Raw genomic sequence first — 19,034 nt, 5'->3', positions numbered from 1 at the left:
TGTGGAGAAATGAATAAATTAAATTTTGAAAGAGGAATCCTTCTCTGAGCTGTGAACGGACTCAGGAACCAGCCTCCTGTGTCATTAGCTAAGCAATGGACCCTTACTTCCTTATCCACAGCTGCTGTCCATTCTCAGGTAATGGGAACCTGGCTGTGAAGTAAAGCAAGGACAATCTAGGGCGACCTGGGCAGTTGCCCTTGATCAAGTGCAAGCTAAGGAACAGAAGCACCTCTCTTTGAGAAGACCTCAGCCTCTCTGTCCAGCTCATTTTCTCTCCATTATCCTCATCGAAATAAATGTCTTTAAAACCTAACAAACTCCAACAGTGCTTCAAACATCACAAGGTTCAGACAAACTCTGTGAAATGATCCTTTTCCATGTCATATGACAACACTTAGGTGTCTGGTAGGTGTCCTGTGCCATTCACTTCTGAGGGGTATGGAGATCTCAGAAATTCAGCATCATTCTTGGCTCAATAGTTGGTTGTGGGCTATCCTTGGATAATTAAAAGATACTGACTCAATAAATCAAATATTGGAACCCACGGAAAAACACATCTGGTTCTTCCTACTCTGCAAATTACAGGCATGGGTTCAAATCACGACAATTAACTATGTTTATCCATACCTTGAGACACAAATATCCTAACTATTCTATAGACAATATGAGTGGATTCCCTGGAAACTCACATGCATGTTGTATCTTGGGTTGCCTTGGCTGACCACAGTGAGGAAGCTAGGGTCTGCTCTGTCCTGGTGTTCACGAGACCTGAAGTTGGAGTTGGAAGTTGGCTTACTTCCCTGGACTACTGAGAGTCTGACAATCCTGTGCAAATGTGGTCTTTATAAAGGTCTTCTGTTTGATTGACTCTGCCCCACCCAAACTGTATGTGTAGGGTGGGTCAGCAACCTTAACCTGGGACCTTTAATCCCACTTACTTTGCTGAGGAATGAACCAGGGTGACGATCAGGATCTCGTAGGCTACTTAGGAAGGCTCCACAGTCTCCATTGAAAACAATTATAGAGACTGAGGAACACCAAGGGCAATTAATTTAAGTTCCTTTTAGGAGGCAGAGTTTATACACATAGTCCTGGGAATTGTTCAACTCACTAAAACTGAGACCAAAGTCTGGTGCACAATACACTCATCTCCCTGCCTCTGGCTCTCCCTCTGGTACCTGGGATTAAAGGTATGGCTCAGACATTAACCCATTTGCTAAATACTTTCATGTCACGGAAACATAACCAGAAACTGAGGGGAACTGAATTAGATTCTATATCGTTATTTGTAAATGAAGATCATCTCTTAAAAGTGTCCCTAAGCCACAATCATTGGGAATGTAGATCTTGGAAATATCTTCCCCTAGGAGCAGGAAAAGAAAAAGGGAAGCAGAAAGGAGATGGAGGAAGCAGGAAGGCATGGCCTTTGGACAAACAGGAGTGCGGGGACATGGGGCTTTGTGATGGAGGCCACGCTAGACATGGAACTTCGGGCCCAGGCCATAAACCTGCTGTTCTTCATCCCTTCTCATGACTCCTCAAGCCAGGAGGCCTGGGTCCTGGAGGGGTCTCTGATCTCCAGAAGTCACAGTTACCTGGTCTAGCACAGCCGTCCTCAGACTGTGTGTCCTACCTCCTTGATGGCTCAAATGACCCTTTCACAGTAGTCACCTCAGAGCATGAAGAAGACATATGTTTACATGACAACTCAGAACAGAGTAAAACACCAGTTATACAGGACCAAGGAAAAGAGTTTCCTGTCTGTCAGTCACCACTCCATGAGGAACCGTAGACATCATGGAAACATTAGGAACCCCAGGTCCAGCAGATAAGGTGGAATGTGATGTTACTGTGTTTACAGTACTGCAAAGGGAATGAGAGACCATGCAGAGGGCTGCCTGCATCAGGAGCCCTTATAATTGTCAAGGCCTGTTCCCCTGCATTCAGTAAACCATTCCCTTCTGACTGAGATTCGTGTTGGTGTCATTTATGGGGTGGCTACTGGACCCTAACAGTAATTAGTTTTCAAGGGCAGGGAAACCTTGATGCTCTTTGCTTTTACGTTTTCTTCACTGAGTTTGCAGACAAGCTTTCTAGGTATCCCAGGCTACCTCTACCCCATTCTAAAAGCCAAGGATTAGCACCTGTATATCACTGATTCCCTTTGTTATCTCCAAAATAATGCCATGCCCTAGTGGATGGAAAACCCTTGGCTGATAGAACACAGCAGAGAGAAAGTGTACTGAGACCTTTCCCTGTGAATTTTAAGCACTGGGGTTGAGAAAATCAAGTGGAAGTCATGGGTGGGAAACTTTGGTCAGCTGTTTCTTTTCTTCTCCCTTTAGAGACAGGCTTTTGATTGCATATGGAGGGACTCAATTTCCCAGAAAATCACAGGATGCCCTTGAACTCCTGATGTCCCCAAACTTGTTTGGGATCTTTGTTGACCCATAGGCCTAGTAGCTTTGCCAAGTCCAATAGGAAGGAGTTAAGATTTGAGCCCTAAATCAGCACAGCCATCCTAAGTAGCCAATATCTCATGAAAGCCCTGTCTGTTCTGAAGGTGAATACCATGGGTTGTTACTAAGGTTTAATTAGGCTTTGGATTGAAGGACATAGATATGCCCTAGTGCATTATGTTCAGAGAGCTTATGGAATGGATAAGTGGGTATGTATGTGCACATATATATGGTTATAGTTATATATAATTATATATAGTTATATTGAGATGTATACAAAAGTCCTAATATAGTTATACCAAGAACAAAGCAACTATTCTAAGGAAAACTTTTAATTGGTGCTGATTTAGTTTCAGAGGTCTCGTGGTTTTCCTTTCTTGTCCCAGGGAGTGGCAATTTTAGGAGAGGTGGTGTTGTTTAAATACATCTGTCCAGGAACCTGAACTTGTTTTTTGTGTTTTCAGTTGAACAAGGAATAGTTTGTTCTTTAAATCTGGAATGGATTGAGGTCCTGAAATGGAGGGCACACATGTGATCCAGATCTAGAGGCTCTAAAACACAGGTGGATCTTGAGGGTCAGTGGCCATGAAAAGCTTAGGCCCAGGCATGAGGGTACACACCTTTAATCCCATGAGACAAAGCCAATTACAAGTCTTAGTAAATGTCTAGCCTAGGACAGAGCAAGTTCAAGGGGAAGAAAAGCTTAAGTCCAGCTGTGGTGTACATACACACCTTTAATCCCTTCCTTCAGGAGAGAGAGACAAACAGATCTCTGACTTAAAGGACAGTGTATAGAGCAAGGTCCAGGACAGCCAAGTTGAGGCAGTGAATGAAAGAATTGAAAACAGAAAACAGGAGGTGATGTAATAACACCTGGGGGCCGTGGTCCAGCCCCAGCAAGCAGCAGAGCTCAGCTCAATGAGCCCTGAGATCCTCGCTTTAGAGTCAAGAATTGAAGGGGTTACCAGAACAATGGGTCCTGGTTAGAGGAGCTAAGAAATTAATGGTGATTAAGAGAGCAGATTCACTGAGGTGAAGTCTTCTGGGAAGTAATTTCTGAGAGTACAAAGAAGCTGTGTTCCAGGGATAGTCAAAGTTGTACCTCCTGCTGCAGCTGGACTTGATAATGTATAAGAATCCCGCAGGAGTTACTGGGTTTTAAGATACAACTGGGTCGGGCTGGAGAGATGGCTCAGCGGTTAAGAGCACTGACCGCTCTTCCAAAGGTCCTGAGTTCAAATCCCAGCAACCACATGGTGGCTCACAACCATCTGTAATGGAATCTGATGCCCTCTTCTGGTGTGTCTGAAGACGACAGCTACAGTGTACTTATATATAATAAATAAATCTTTAAAAAAAAAAAGATATAACTGGGTCATGGAGAGCAGTTGAGCCTTTGCCCTGGGAGAGGCCAGGAAAAGCCCTTTGTTGTTGTTCTTTGTTTTTTTTTCTTTCTTTTTTAAATTACAGTTCTTGCTTCCTTGGGTTTATGAATTTGTGGTACTCTTCTCTTACTTACGTTTCACTGAATGTGGTAGCTTGGGATACATAGAAAGCTTATCTGCAAACTCAGTGAAGAAAACTTGAAAGCAAAGAGAGGGAAGAGTTCCCTGCCCTGGAAAGTTAATTACTGTTGGGGCCCAAGAGCTGCCTCACAAATGATGCCAACACCAAACTCAGTTAATGGGAAGTGATTTAATAAATGCACTTCCTGATAGTGATCAGTCATGGCTGTACCTTAGAATTTGGGGGCTGAGACTAAGTCCCCCTTGAACATTTCTCAGGGCCAGCTCATAAAGGAGAAAACCACAGTGAGCTCCCATTTAGGTGCAGGAAGTGCTGCCCCATGTCAGCTTTGACTCAAGCTATTAAGGGTAGATTGACAGATCAGTTCTAATTGACCTTTGTTCTGTAAGAAGAGCTTATGGTTGTCTTCTCTCCTATGACTAACAAACCTCAAAACAGAGAATATATGTGAACATCAAGACCCTGCCCTGAGTCAGGTTATGTTCTGCATCAATGATTGGCAGGCATGAAACAAAATGGCTACAGATATGGTAGGGGGGGCAGGGCCCGATAATTACAAAGACTCCTGATGCAGGCAGCCCTCTGCATCGTCTCTCATTCCCTTTGCAGTACTATAAACACAGTAACATCACGTTCCATCATATCTGCTGGACCTGGGGTTCCTAATGTTTCCATGATCTCTACGGTTCCTCATGGAGTGGTGACTGACAGACAGGAAACTCTTTTCCTTGGTCCTGTATAACTGGTGTTTTACTCTGTTCTGAGTTGTCATGTAAACATATGTCTTCTTCATGCTCTGAGGTGACTACTGTGAAAGGGTCATTTGAGCCGTGAAGGAGGGAGGACACACAGTCTGAGGACGGCTGTGCTAGACCAGGTAACTGTGACTTCTGGAGATCAGAGACCCCTCCAGGACCCAGGCCTCCTGGCTTGAGGAGTCATGAGAAGGGATGAAGAACAGCAGGTTTATGGCCTGGGCCCGAAGTTCCATGTCTAGCGTGGCCTCCATCACAAAGCCCCATGTCCCCGCACTCCTGTTTGTCCAAAGGCCATGCCTTCCTGCTTCCTCCATCTCCTTTCTGCTTCCCTTTTTCTTTTCCTGCTCCTTGGGGAAGATATTTCCAAGATCTACATTCCCAATGATTGTGGCTTAGGGACACTTTTAAGAGATGATCTTCATTTACAAATAATGACTTAGAATCAAATTCGGTTCCCCTCAGTTTCTGGTTACGTTTACATGAAATGAAAGTATTTAGCAAATGTGTTAATCTCTGAGCCATACCTTTAATCCCAGGTACCAGAGGGAGAGCCAGAGGCAGGGAGATGAGTGTATTGTGCACCAGACTTTGGTCTCAGTTTTAGTGAGTTGAACAATTCCCAGGACTATGTGTATAAACTCTGCCTCCTAAAAGGAACTTAAATTAATTGCCCTTGGTGTTCCTCAGTCTCTATAATTGTTTTCAATGGAGACTGTGGAGCCTTCCTAAGTAGCGTACGAGATCCTGATCATCACCCTGGTTCATTCCTCAGCAAAGTAAGTGGGATTAAAGGTCCCAGGTTAAGGTTGCTGACCCACCCTACACATACACGTTGGGTGGGGCAGAGTCAATCAAACAGAAGACCTTTATAAAGGACCACATTTGCACAGGATTGTCAGACTCTCAGTAGTCCAGGGAAGTAAGCCAACTTCCAACTCCAACTCCAGGCTCTATTCCACACCAGAACAGAGCAGACCCCAGCTTCCTCACTGTGAACAGCCAAGGAAGTCCAGGAAAGAATATGCAGGTGAGATGGGGGGAATCCACTCCTATTGTCTGTAGAATAGTTGGGATACTTGGGTCTCCTCATATAGAGAAATATAGGTAACTACCTTGAATTTGTCTGTAATTTGCAGCGTTACAAGAACCAGAAGTATTTTTCTTGGTTTCTTGATTTTAGTTTATTGAGTAAGTATCTTGATTATCCAAGGCTACCCACAACCAACTAGCCAAGAATGATGCTGAATTTCTGAGATTCTCCATACCCCTCAGAAGTGAATGGCAAAGGACACTTTCCAGACACCCAAGTGTTGTCATATGAAATGGAAAAGGATCATTTCACAGACTTTGTCTGAACCTTGTGATGTTTGAAGCATGGCTGCAGTTTGTTAGGTTTTAAAGACATTTATTTCAATGCAGATTGTGGGGAGAAAGTGAGCAGGAGAAAGAGGCTGAGGTCTTCTCAAAGAGAGGTGCTTCTGTTCCTTAGCTTCCACTTGATTAAGGGCAACCGTCCAGGTCACCCTTTACTTCAGAGCCAGGTTCCCATTAGGTGAAAATGGACAGCAGCTGTGGATGAGGAAGTAAGCGTCAATTGCTTAGCTAACAACACAGGAGGCTGGTTCCTGACTCTGTTCACAGCTAGGAGACCGATTCCTGCAGCTTGAAACCTATTTTAATATTTAATGTATTCATATCTTCACAGAGCGAAGGAAACCAAGTCCAAAGTGTGAGAACCACTGATGAAACCAGTAGGAGAAGGAGGTCGAGGAAACAAGGCCGAAGGCCCTCAGGTATATAGAGTCCAATCTGTGCTAACCCGAAACTCTGCTAGTATACTTCCTTATTCTGTGACAGTGAGTAAATGCAAGAGCCCAGATGTGGACATCTGTGGCAAGGTTAGACTGGCACTCAGGGTTATCTGATGTCTGCCTTTCACCCAGAGGAGCCAAAGGGTCTGAGTGTCTCCCTGTAGTGCACGTGCTCATGAGTCTATGCAGGTATAACGTTCCCTGGGAGCTCTAATGCTGTGGATATGGTTGAATCCTGAGATGGCTTCTCTATACCTGTACACAACTATGCTTTCCCAGTGAGTGTACTTCATCCATGTAAGAGCTGGGTAGGTGCTGTAACAGGGCTGGCAAGACAGTGTTCATTCGACTTGATAAATGAATGATGTCATTTTGGGCCATTCAATGTGCCAAAAGAGTCCAAGAAAGAAGGTGACATGTACATGTGTGTGATGTTGATATACTCATCTCTTCTCTCTGTCCCTAGCAGGTTCCTATGAGAGGCCGTGGATTGAGCATGAGATCTGGATCTTCCTGCAGGAGTGGGAAGTGGTTGAGTATGAAATGGGGCATGAAGGCAAGATCCAAAAGAAGGTCAAGGCCCTTTGTGGGCGCCTGTATAAGCGGGGTCTGAGGAAGACCTGGAATAGCTGCTTTCAACTGATGATATCCATGAGAGACCTACACAGAACTCTTTGTAATGAGCATCCAGGGACTGAACCCTTGTTTTCTCCTTATGCATGGGCCCTATACAAGATCTTGGGACACAGACCCCAGGAAAACCAAGTCTCAGGTGAGTCTGCTGTGTAGAGAAGACTCTTCAAGTCCCAGAGTGTAGCATCCCATGGACATAGATTCGAGCTCACAATTGAGGGAAGTCCTTTTTCCAAAGGCCTTTACTTTGCATAGCTCTGTGTGTGTGTCTATCTTTCTCTGTCACCTCCAGCCAATGGAATTTGGACTTATTCATAAGTGACTCTGAGCCAAAGGCCTGGCAATTACTTATAGTGAGTCAGGGAGAATGAAGGTTTCATTTTGATGCTCACACACTCTCTCTCACTCGCTCTGTTTCTTCTCCTCCCAGGTGCTCTGTATGATTGGTCTGGTAACCCCCTGCTCTCCATGTACTCTCAACCTCCAATGTTGATGCCACCTCCATTACAACAACCTTGGGATTCTGGCCTACCTGCATCTTCTGGAGACCTTCATGGGAACCCATCATTGATGATGCCCACTCAGGATCCTCTGGTTCTCAGACAGGAAGTCTTGGAGGTCAACTGTTCAGTGACTGTTTTTGCAGAGGTACGAGAACCAGATTTATTTTGTTTTTAGGTTTCTTGATTTTAGTTTATTGAATCAGCCTCTTAATTATCCAGTGCATTCCCACTACCAACTATGTAGCCAAGAATGATGCTGAACTTCTGGGATCCCCATACTTCTTAAGAGTGAATGACATCAGGGCCACCTTGCAGACACCCATGTCCTGTGATATAGAATGGAAAAGTATAGTTTCAAAAAGGTTCCTGATGCCTTATGTTTAAAGCACAGGGAGAGTTTATTAGGAGTTTTTGAAAGGGACTTTTTCCCTTGCAGATAATGGGAAGAAAGTGAGCTTGAGAGAGTGGCTGAGGTCCTCTCAAAAGACAGGTGCTTCTGTTCCTTAGCTTCCACTTGATCACATGCCCAGTTCGCCCTAGACTGTCCTTGGTTTAAATTCACAGTCAAGTTGCCATTAGGTGAGAATGGACCAGCAGCTGTGTTTGAAGAAAGAAGAGTCCTTTGCATAGCTGGTTCCTGAGTCCATTCACAGCTGGGAGACAGGGATTCCTGTAGCGTGAAAACTGTTAAGATTTGATTTATTCATTTCTGCACAGAGAGAAGCAAACAAAGTCCAAAGTGTGAGTGACACTGAAGAAACAAATAAGACATGGAGCCTGACCCATGATGGACAAAACTCTTTAGGTATTTAAAATCAAATCTTTGCTTAATCATAAATTCTTTTTTTTAAAATTTTCATTAGATCTATTTCTTTACGTTTCAAATGTTGTTCCCCTTCCCAGTTTCCTGTCCTTAAGCCCCCAACCCCTCCCCTCACCATATGGGTATTCCCCCCATACATCCACCTTACTGCCCCCCCCATATTCCCCTGCAAGGGGTTGCAACCTTGGTGGGACCAAGGGCTTCCCCTTCCACTGGTGCCCCAACAAGGCTATTTTCTGCTACATATGCAGTTGGACCCCTGGGTCAGCCCATGTATATTCTTTCAGTAGTATTTCGGTATATTCCTGGAAGCTCTGGGATTACAAGCTCCTTCAAGCCATTCAATACTTCCTCTAATACCCCTAAGAGGGTCCTGTTCTCAGTTCAGTGGTTTACTGCTAACATTGACCTCTGTATTGGACATGCTCTGGAGGTGTCTCTCAAGAGAGATCTATATCCGGTCCCTTTCAGCATGCATTTTTTAGCTTCATCAATCTTATCTACTTTTGGTGGCTGTATATGGGCCACATGTGGGGCAGGCTCTGAATGGCCGTCCCTTCAGTTGCTGCTCTAAACGTTGCTTCCATATCCCCTCATATGAATATTTTTTCTCTTTTAAGAAGGAGTGGAAGCATCCACATTTTGGTCCTCCTTCTTGAGCTTTCTGTGGTCTGTGGATTGCATCTTGGGTAATTCGAGCATTTTGGCTAATATCCACTTATCAATGAGTGCATACCAAGTGTGTTTTTCTGTGATTGAGTTACCTCACTCAGGATGACATTTTCTAGTTCATTCCATTTGCCTATGAATTTCATGAAGTCATTGTTTTGATAGCTGAGTAGTACTCTATTATGTAGATGTACCATATTTTTTGAATCCATTCCTCTATTGAAGGGCATCTGGGTTCTTTCTAGCTTCTGGCTATTATAAATAAGGCTGCTATGAACATAGTGGAGCATGTTTCCTTGTTATATGTTGGAGCATCTTTTGCATATATGCCTAAGAGAGGAATAGCTGGGTCCTCAGGTAGTGGAATGTCCAATTTTCTGAGGAACCTCCAGACTGATTTCCAGAATGGTTGTACCAGTTTGCAATCCCACCAACAATGGAGGAGTGTTCCTCTTTCTCCATATCCTAACCAGCATCTGCTGTCACCTGAGTTTATTATCTTAGCTATTCTGACTGGTGTGAGGTGAAATCTCAGGGTTGTTTTGATTTGCATTTCCCTGATGACTAAGGATGTTGAACATTTCTTTAGGTGCTTTTTGGCCATTCGATAATCCTCAGCTGACAATGTTTTGTTTAGGTCTGTACCCCATTTTTTAATAGGGCTATTTGTCTCCCTGCGGACTAACTTCTTGAGTTCTTTGTATATTTTGGATATTCGCCCTCTATCAGATGTAGGATTGGTAAAGATCTTTTCCCAATCTGTTGGTTGCCGTTTTGTCCTAATGACAGTGTCTTTTGCCTTATAAAAGCTTTGCAGTTTTATGAGGTCCCATTTGTCTACTGTTGATCTTAGAGCATGAGTCATTGGTGTTTTGTTCAGGAAATTTTCCCCAGTGCCCATGTGTTCGAGATGCTTCCCCACTTTTTTCTTCTATTAATTTGAGTATCTGGTTTGATGTGGAGGTCCTTGATCCACTTGGACTTAAGCTTTGTACATGATGATAAGAATAGATCTATTTGCATTCTTCTACATGCTGACCTCCAGTTGAACCAGCACCTGTGTTGAAAATGCTATCTTTCTTCCATTGGATAGTTTTAGCTCCTTTTTCAAAGATCAAGTGACTATAGGTGTGTGAATTTATTTCTGCGTCTTCAATTCTGTTCCACTGATTTATCTGCCTGTCTCTGTACCAATACCATACAGTTTTTATGACCACTGCTCTGTAATATTGCTTGAAGGCAGGGATGGTGATTCCCCCAGATGTTCTTTTATTGTTGAGAATAGTTTTCACTAACCTGGGTTTTTTGTTATTCCAAATGAATTTGCAAATTGCTTTTTCTATCTCTATAAAGAATTGAGTAGGAATTTTGATGGGGATTGCATTGAATCTGTAGATTGATTTTGGCAAAATGTCCATCTTTACTATATTAGTCCTGCCAATCCATGAGCATGGAAGATCTTTCCATCTTCTGAGATCTTCCTCAATTTCTTTCTTCAGAGACTTGAAGTTCTTGTTATACAGATCTTTCACTTGCTTGGCTAAAGTCACACCAAGATATTTTATATCATTTAGGACTATTGTGAAGGGTGTCATTTCCCTAATTTTTTTCTCAGCCTGTTTATCCTTTGAGTAGAGGAAGGCTACTGATTTGTTTGAGTTAATTTTATACCCAGCCACTTTGCTGAAGTTGTTTATCAGGTTAATTAGTTCTCTGGTGGAACTTTTGGGGTCACTTAAATATACTACATATCATCTGCAAATAGTGATATTTTGATTTCTTCCCTTCCAATTTGTATCCCTTTAACCTCCTTTTGCTGTCTGATTGCTGGCTAGGACTTTGGGTACTATATTGAATAAGTAGGGAGAGAGTGGGCAGCCTTGTCTAGTCCCTCATTTTAGTGGGATTGCTTCAAGTTTCTCTCCATAGTTTGATGTTAGCTACTGGTTTGCTGTACATTGCTTTTACTATGTTTAGATATGGACCTTTAATTCCTGTTCTTTCCAGGACTTTTTATCAGGAAGGGGTATTGAATTTTGTCAAATGCTTTCTCAGCATCTAATGAAATGATCATGTGGTTTTTATATTTGTTTGTTTATATAGTGTATTACATTGATGGATTTTCGTATATTAAACCATCCCTGCATCCCTGGGATGAAGCCTACTTGATCATCATGGATGATCATTTTGATGTGTTCTTGGATTTGCTTTGCAAGAATTTTATTGAGTATTTTTGCGGCAATATTCATAAGGGAAATTGGTCTGAAGTTTTCTCTCTTTCTTGGGTCTTTGTGTGGTTTAGGTATAAGAATAATTGTGGCTTCATAGAAGGAATTTGGTAGCGCTCCATCTGTTTCTATTTTGTGGAATAGTTTGGACAGCATTGGTATGAGGTCTTCCATGAAGGTCTGATAGAATTCTGCACTAAACACATCTGGTCCTGGGCTTTTTTTGGTTGGGAGACTTTTAATGATTGTTTCTATTTCTTTAGGAGTTATGGAGTTGTTTAGATGGTTTATCTCTTCCTGATTTAACTTTGGTACCTGGTTTCTGTCTAGAAAATTGTCCATTTCCTCCAGATTTTCCAGTTTTGTTGAATATAGGCTTTTGTAGTAGAATCTGATGATTTTTTTTTTTAATTTCTTCAGGTTCTGTTGTTATGTCTCCCTTTCATTTCTGATTTTGTTAATTTGGATGCTCTCTCTGTGTCCTCTGCTTAGTCTGGCTAAGGGTTTATCACTCTTGTTGATTCTCTCAAAGAACCGGCTCCTGGTTTTGTTGATTTTTTGTATAGTCCTTTTTGTTTCTACTTGGTCTACTCAATGACAACTTGGTCAAGGAAGAAATAAAGAAAGAAATTAAAGACTTCTTAGAATTTAATGAAAATGAAGATACAACGTTCCCAAACTTATGGGACACAATGAAAGTGGTACTAAGAGGAAAACTCATAACTCTGAGTGCCTGTAGAAAGAAACATGAGAGAGCATATGTCAGCAGCTTGACAGCACACCTAAAAGCTGTAGAACACGTATGTATGTATGCTCTGTCATTATTGTTGTTATTGAAGACATATCTTAGTGTGTGGTGATCTGATAGGATGCATGGGATTATTTCTATCTTCCTGTATCTGTTGAGACCTGTTTTGTGACTGAGTATATGGTCAATTTTGGAGAAGGTTCCATGATGTGCTGAGAAGAAGGTATATCTTTTTGATTTAGAATGGAATGTTCTATAAATATCTGTTAAATCCATTTGGTTCATAACTTCTGTTAGTTTCTCTTTGTCTCTGTTTAATTTCTGTTTCCATGACCTGTCTGTTGATGAGTGTGGGGTGTTGAAATCTCATACTATTATCGTGTGAGGTGCAATATATGCTTTAGTAAGGTTTCTTTTATGAATGTAGGTGCCCTTACATTTGGAGCATAGATATTTAGGATTGAGAGTTAATCTTGGTGGATTTTTCCTTTGATGAATATGAAGTGTCCTTCCTTATCTTTTTTAATGACTTTTGGTTGAAAGTCAATTTTATTTGATATTAGAATGGCAACTCCAGCTTGTTTCTTTGGTCATTTGCTTGGAAAGTTGTTTTCCAACCATTTACTTGGAGGTAGTGACTGTCTTTGTCTCTGAGGTGTGTTTCCTGCATGCAGCAAAATGCTGGGTCCTCTGGGGACTTGAGTCTGTTGATGTTGAGAGATATTAAGGAATAGTGATTGTCACTTCCTCTTATTTTCATTGTTAGAGGTGGAATTATGTTTGTTTGTCTCTCTTTTGATTTCATTGCAAGGAAATTATATTCTTGCTTTCTGTACGGTGTAGTTTCTCTCTGTATGTTGGAGTTTTCCATCTATTGTCATTTGTAGGGCTGGATTTGTAGAAAGATATTATGTAAATTTTGTTTTGTCATGGAATATCTTGGTTCCTCCATCTATGTTAATTGAGAGTTTTGCTGGATACAGTAACTTGGGCTGGCATTTGTGTTCTGTTAGGGTCTGTATGACATCTTCCAGGATCTTCTGGCTTTCACAGTCTCTGGTGAGAAGTCTGGTGTAATTCTTATAGGTCTGCCTTTATATGTCACTTGACCTTTTTCCCTCACTGCTTTTAATATTCTTTCTTTGTTTTGTGCATTTGGTGTCTTAACTACTATGTGACAGGAGGAATTTCTCTTCAGGTCCAATCTATTTGGAGTTCTGTAGGCTTCTTGTATGTTTGTGGGCATCTCTTTCTTTAGGTTAGGGAAGTTTTTTTCCATATTGTTTCCATATAATGTTGAATATATTTACTGGTCCTTTCAGTTGGGAGTCTTCACTCTCTTCTATACCTACTATTCTTAGGTTTGATCTTCTCATTGTGTCCTGATTTCCTGGATGTTTTGGGCTAGCAGCTTTTTGTGGTTTACATTATCTTTGACAGTTGTGTGGATGGTTTTCTATGATATCTTCTGCCCTTGAGATTCTCTCTTCTCTCTCTTGTATTCTGTTGGTGATGTTTGTATCTATGGCTCCTTGTCTCTTCCTTAGGTTTTCTATATACAGGGTTGTCTCCTTTTGTGCTTTCTTTATTGTTTCTATTTCCATTTTCAATTCGTTCACCTGTTGGTTGTATTTTCCTGTAATTCTTTCAGGGATTTTTTTGTGTTGCCTCTCTAAGGGCTTCTACTTATTTACCTGTGTTTTCCTGCATTTCTTTAAGGGAATTCTTTATGTCTTTCTTAAAGTCCTCCATCATTATAAAAAAATGTGATTTTCAATCTAACTCTTGCTTTTCTGATGTGTTTGGATATCCAGTATTTTCTTTGGTGGGAGAACTGGGCTCTGATGATGCCAAGTAGTCTTGGTTTCTGTTGCTTAGGTTCCTGTGCTTGCCTCTAGCCATTGGGTTGCCTCTAGTGTTTGCTTGTCTTGCTGTTTCTGGGAGTGACTTGACCCTGCTGTAGGCCTCTGTGTCAGCACTCCTGTAGCACTGTTTTCCTGTTTTCTTTCAGCCTTTCCTGAGAACAGGTGCTCTGATTTCAGGTGTGTATGGTGCTGCTGGAGACTGTCTTTCAGCTCTAGGTGTGGGCAGGAAACAAAGGGTCCTGCCCCTAATTGCTCCTAGGTCCTTGCACCCAGGGGGCACAGTTGTCACTAGGTGATTCCCTCTTGGGTTTGGACTGTGGGCAGAGGGTAGTCTCCTTTGACTTCTCAGGAGTATCTATACTTCTGAGGGTCTAGCTCTCTCCCCCATGGGATTTGGGTGCAGGGAGCTGTTTGGCTGGTTCAGTTCAGTCCTGGGCGCAGAACAGAACCATGGGTCCTGCGGCTCTCTGTTCCTATATCCCTGTGTCCAGAGGCACTGTGCAGTTTCCCCTTGGACCAGGGATGTGGGCCCAGGTGTGCAGAGGTGGCAGTCTGTCCTGAGCTCTCAGGATGTCTGCACTCCTGGGTGTTCAGCTCTCTTTACCACGGGATTTGGGTACAGGGAACTGTGGGATGGTATCAGTTCACTCTTAATCCTAAACTCTTTTGTTATGTTTCTTGTTCTGTGATAGCAAGTAGATGTAAGAGACCATATTTGGTTATCTGTGGCAAGGTTAGACAGGCACTCAGGTTATCTGACATCTTCCCTTCTCACAGAGGGGATAAAGGTTCTGAGTGTCGTTCTGTAGTGCAGGTGCTCATGAGTCTAGGCAGGTACAACATTCCCTGGCAGCACTAATGCTGTGGATATGGTTGAATTCTGAGCTGTCTTCCCTCAATCTGGGAGACACCTATGCTTTCCCAGTGAGTGTACTTCATCCATTTAAGAGTTGAGTACATGCTGTAACAAGTCTAGCAAGACAGCATCCATAAACACTCCATAACTGAATGAAACCATTTCTGGCTAATCAATGTGCAGCCAGACTTTCTGAGAGAAGGTGGCATGTACATGTGTGTGACCTATGATATACTCATCACCTCCCTTTGTCCCTAGCAGGTTCTTTTGAGAGCCAGTGGATTGAGCATGAAATCTGGATCTTCCTACAAGAGTGGGAAGTGGTTGAATATGAAATGGGGCACCAAGCCAATATCAAAAAGAAGGCCAAGTCCCTTTCCATGCGCCTCAATACTTGGGGTGTGTGGAAGAGCTGGAATAGCTGCCTTCAACTGATATTATCCATGATGGACCTGCACAGAATTCTTTGTACTGAGAGGCCAAGGTCTGAACCCTTGTTTTCTCCTTATGCATCGGAACTGTACAGGATCTTGGGTTACAGATCCCAGAGAGACCACATCCCAGGTGAGTCTCCTGTGTAGAGAGGACTATTCAGGTCCCAGAGAGTAACATCAGCTGGACATAGGGCAGAGCACACAGTTGAGGGAAGTCCTTTAACCATAGTCCTTTGCTTCACACAGCACCCTGCTCTGTGTGGGTACCTTTCTCTGTCACCCAAAGGCAATGGTATTTGGACCTTATTCACAGGTGATTCTGACCCAGAGGCCAGGCAATTACTTACAGTGAGTCAGGGAGAGTGAGGTTGACATTTTCAAGGTCTCTCTTTTTGTTTTTCTTCTCTCAGGTGCTCTGTATGATTGGTCTGGTAACCCCATGGTGTCCATGTACCCTCAACCTCCAATGGTGATGCCATCTCCAGTTCAACAGCCATGGGCTTCTGCCGCATCTATACCATCTGGACAGCTCCATGGAAGCCATCACTGATGATGTACAGTCAGAATTCACTAGATTGCAGATGGTATGCCTGGAAGGACACCTATCCATTGTCAGTTCCGCCTGTTTTTCCTGCCTCTGTTCCTGGAGACACCAACCTTCAGCTGCCGTGTTCTACTTGTGATGGCAGCCCAAGACCTTAGTGAGGACATGTGGAGACTTTTTTTTTTTTTTTTTTTTTTTTTTTTTTTTTTTTTTTGGTTCTTTCAGAGCTGGGGACCGAACCCAGGGCCTTGCGGTTGCTAGGCAAGCACTCTACCACTGAGCTAAATCCCCAACCCCAGCAGTCCACGTCCTTAGTGAGGACATGTGGAGACTTTTTTCTTCTCTAAAACCCTCAAACTCATAAGCACTCTATGGATACTCAATTTCTGTATGTCCTTAGAGGAAAATAGGACATTAAATAAATTTCTATGGCATAACTGTCTTACGTTTTATTTTGTCACTTCAGTGGAGGCCATAAGTGTAGAGAGGCAAAGGATGTGGTACTTAATGTTGGAGGTTCCTTTTTATGGGGTCTGGCACCTTTAATGTTCCCTCTGTTTATCAGACTCTCAACACTTTGGCTCCTGCTCCTCAAGGGGAACCTCTACTTCCCAGACATCAGCTCAGCGACTCATTCTCTCTTGCTGTAGAACTAGGGTCCATTGTTCTCAGACTCAAATTCTTCGGAATACAAGGAAAACGGATAGGAAATTCAGTTGTCTATGGGTGATGTATACAATACCCATTGAGAGAATATGAAAAATGTAAGTGTTGGATACCCAAAGAATGTGTCTTTGCTACAATTATAAATTTGTAACTCATTTACAGGAGGAAGAGGGATTGTTATATCATGGTAGGTCTAATTGTGGCCTGGTTTTATATACGTAGTGCATTTGCCATTCCACCTGGGAACAGTTACATCACTTTAGATTTAATAAGGAACCAGTTATTGTTTATTTTGAAAATCAATCCTGACCGGAGGTGATATGATTGTCAGTCAAGTTGATATTGTGATTGACTTCAACTCGATTACATCTAGCAATAAGGAATATCTCAAATTCCTAGGCATCCTTCTGAGGAGTTTAGCTTAATCACTTGAAGTCGCAAGTTCTACTTCTCGTCCAGATCTCTGAGTTGGGAAAATATACCTTTCCCCAATCTTTAGAGATGAAAAACCAGCCTCTTGTCAGGGACACGTTTCCTGCTATAAGTCTATATGAAGGCCACAAAAGAAGGAAATTCTCCATTACCTGCACATGTCATACTCACTGAAAAGTGCAACCATTGACTGTGGTTAGAGGAGAGATTGTTCATTTTTGGCTGTGATGCCTTTGGAGTTACTGAAGCTAACACGGGAGTCACCTAAGGCTATGAAAAATATCAGATATGTGCCTTCTGATTTTTAATATTAGGAACAAAACTTTTATGAAGTCTCAAGGACAGCAATTTCATGGTTGGGGCTTACAAAAACCTGAGGAATTTCATGAAAAGTTTCCAGATATGGAGGTTAGAAACCACTCATCTTGAAGATATGATGGAAGTCATTGCTCCTGCTTTGACTTTAATGGGAAGGAAACCGAGGGACAACATAAATGAATGTCTTGAACAGGAATTGAGGTGGTGGGAGTAGGGAAGGCCTCCACAGACTCATATTTGCATGCTTGGCCCACAGAACTGGTACTATTCGAAGCAGTGGTCTTTCTGGAGAATATGTGGCTCTGTTGGCAAAAGTGTGTCACCCAGGGGCAGAGCAGGCTTTGAGCTCTCCCATGCTTAAACTATGACACATGCTGCACACAGCGCCTTTCTGGTGCCTGGGGATCAAGATGTAGATCTCTCGGCTCCTTCTTCAGTAACGTGTCTCTGTATTGTACCTTGATTTCCACAATGGTGAGAATGGAATAGCTGTAAGCCAACCCCAGTGAAGTGTTTTCCTTTATCACAGTCGCCTTAGCCATAGTATCTGCTCACAGATGTAGAAAGCCTTCTTTAGATACAAATTGCTACCGGGGACTAGGTATTGTTGTGATGGGTCCAGCCTTGATTCTTTTGGAGGCCCTTGGACTTTGGGACATTGTATTAGGAAAGAATTAGCATATTTTAAAAGCTGCTTAATGGACCATAGAAGACTGTGCTGCTGAGAGTGATATGAATTGTAGGGCCTAACCCAAGTGTCTTCTGGGGAGTAGAATATGAGTGTGTTGCCTAGACATCATTCATGTAATAGTTTGACGAGGAATGTGTTTGTTTTTGGTCCTGTTGTGAGAATTGCCTGAGGCTAAATACATTAACTGCATTATCAGAGGAAATCTTACAACAGTGGACTCTAGACTGTGTTGTATGTTTGCCACTACTCATTGAGAGATTGAGGAGGAATGGGACAAGAAGCAGGGGAATGTGGGAAAAGTCCTATGTTTAAGGAGATAAACAGATTAATAAGTAGAATAAAAGTTGTAATGACTTCTAGGTAGACCCTACCCAGCTACACTTCCAGTTCATGAAAAGAATTAATGAGCTCTTTAGGTTCAAGTATGGTAGTTCTGGCTTTTATTCCTGTGATGGCTATTCTCAGTTGTCAAAGTGACTGTATCTGGAATGAATGGAATGACATTGCAAATTTGGAGGACACACTTGTGTTCCAGATCTTGAAGCTGAAAGACACAGGCTATGATCATGGCCATGAGGCATGATGGCCATGAAAGTCTTAGGACCATGAAAGATTCACACTTTTCATCCCAGAGCACAGAGGTAAAGAGATCACTGCCTTCAAGGCAGTCAGATTAGACTGGGAATGGATAAATTCTAAGAACAACTTGTTTCCAATTGTGTCATTGCATACCGCTTTGATCCAGATTCTACCATCCAATGCAGGACCACATAATTCCCCTGGGAAAAGGAGCCATTCTTTCTTCTTTACTTACTTGTCCTGACAATTCCATCTCTTGGATCCGACTTCTTCAGGATTCCATCTTATCCACAAGACCGTCTGAAACACCTAACTTCCTGGGACTGAGCAACAACTAAATTCTTGATATTCCCTCAGACATATGCTGATTGTTGAGTTAGGTCAACTCCAGGCTGTAAATCATATCAGTAAGTTCTCTTAATGCCTACAGCATTTTATTAGTTCTGTGAGTCTAGAGAGTCTTGAACAAGAAAATCCTATCACTTTG

General features: G+C 42.4%; 1 protein-coding gene across 1 annotated transcript; it reads left to right on the top strand.

Moving 5' to 3' along the window:
- Positions 1–95: 95 nt before the first annotated feature.
- Positions 96–16,019, top strand: LOC116913204. The gene is given in 5 exon segments (XM_032917387.1): positions 96–138; positions 7,028–7,330; positions 15,145–15,447; positions 15,728–15,853; positions 15,856–16,019. Coding segments are annotated over 5 exon segments (939 nt in total).
- The last annotated feature ends 3,015 nt before the right edge of the window (positions 16,020–19,034 follow it).

Source organism: Rattus rattus, chromosome 12 (assembly GCF_011064425.1).
Source record: "Rattus rattus isolate New Zealand chromosome 12, Rrattus_CSIRO_v1, whole genome shotgun sequence".
Taxonomy (NCBI): Eukaryota; Metazoa; Chordata; class Mammalia; order Rodentia; family Muridae; genus Rattus; species Rattus rattus.
The sequence above is the reverse complement of the archived record's forward strand: the minus strand, read 5'-3'. Positions and strand labels throughout refer to the sequence as shown.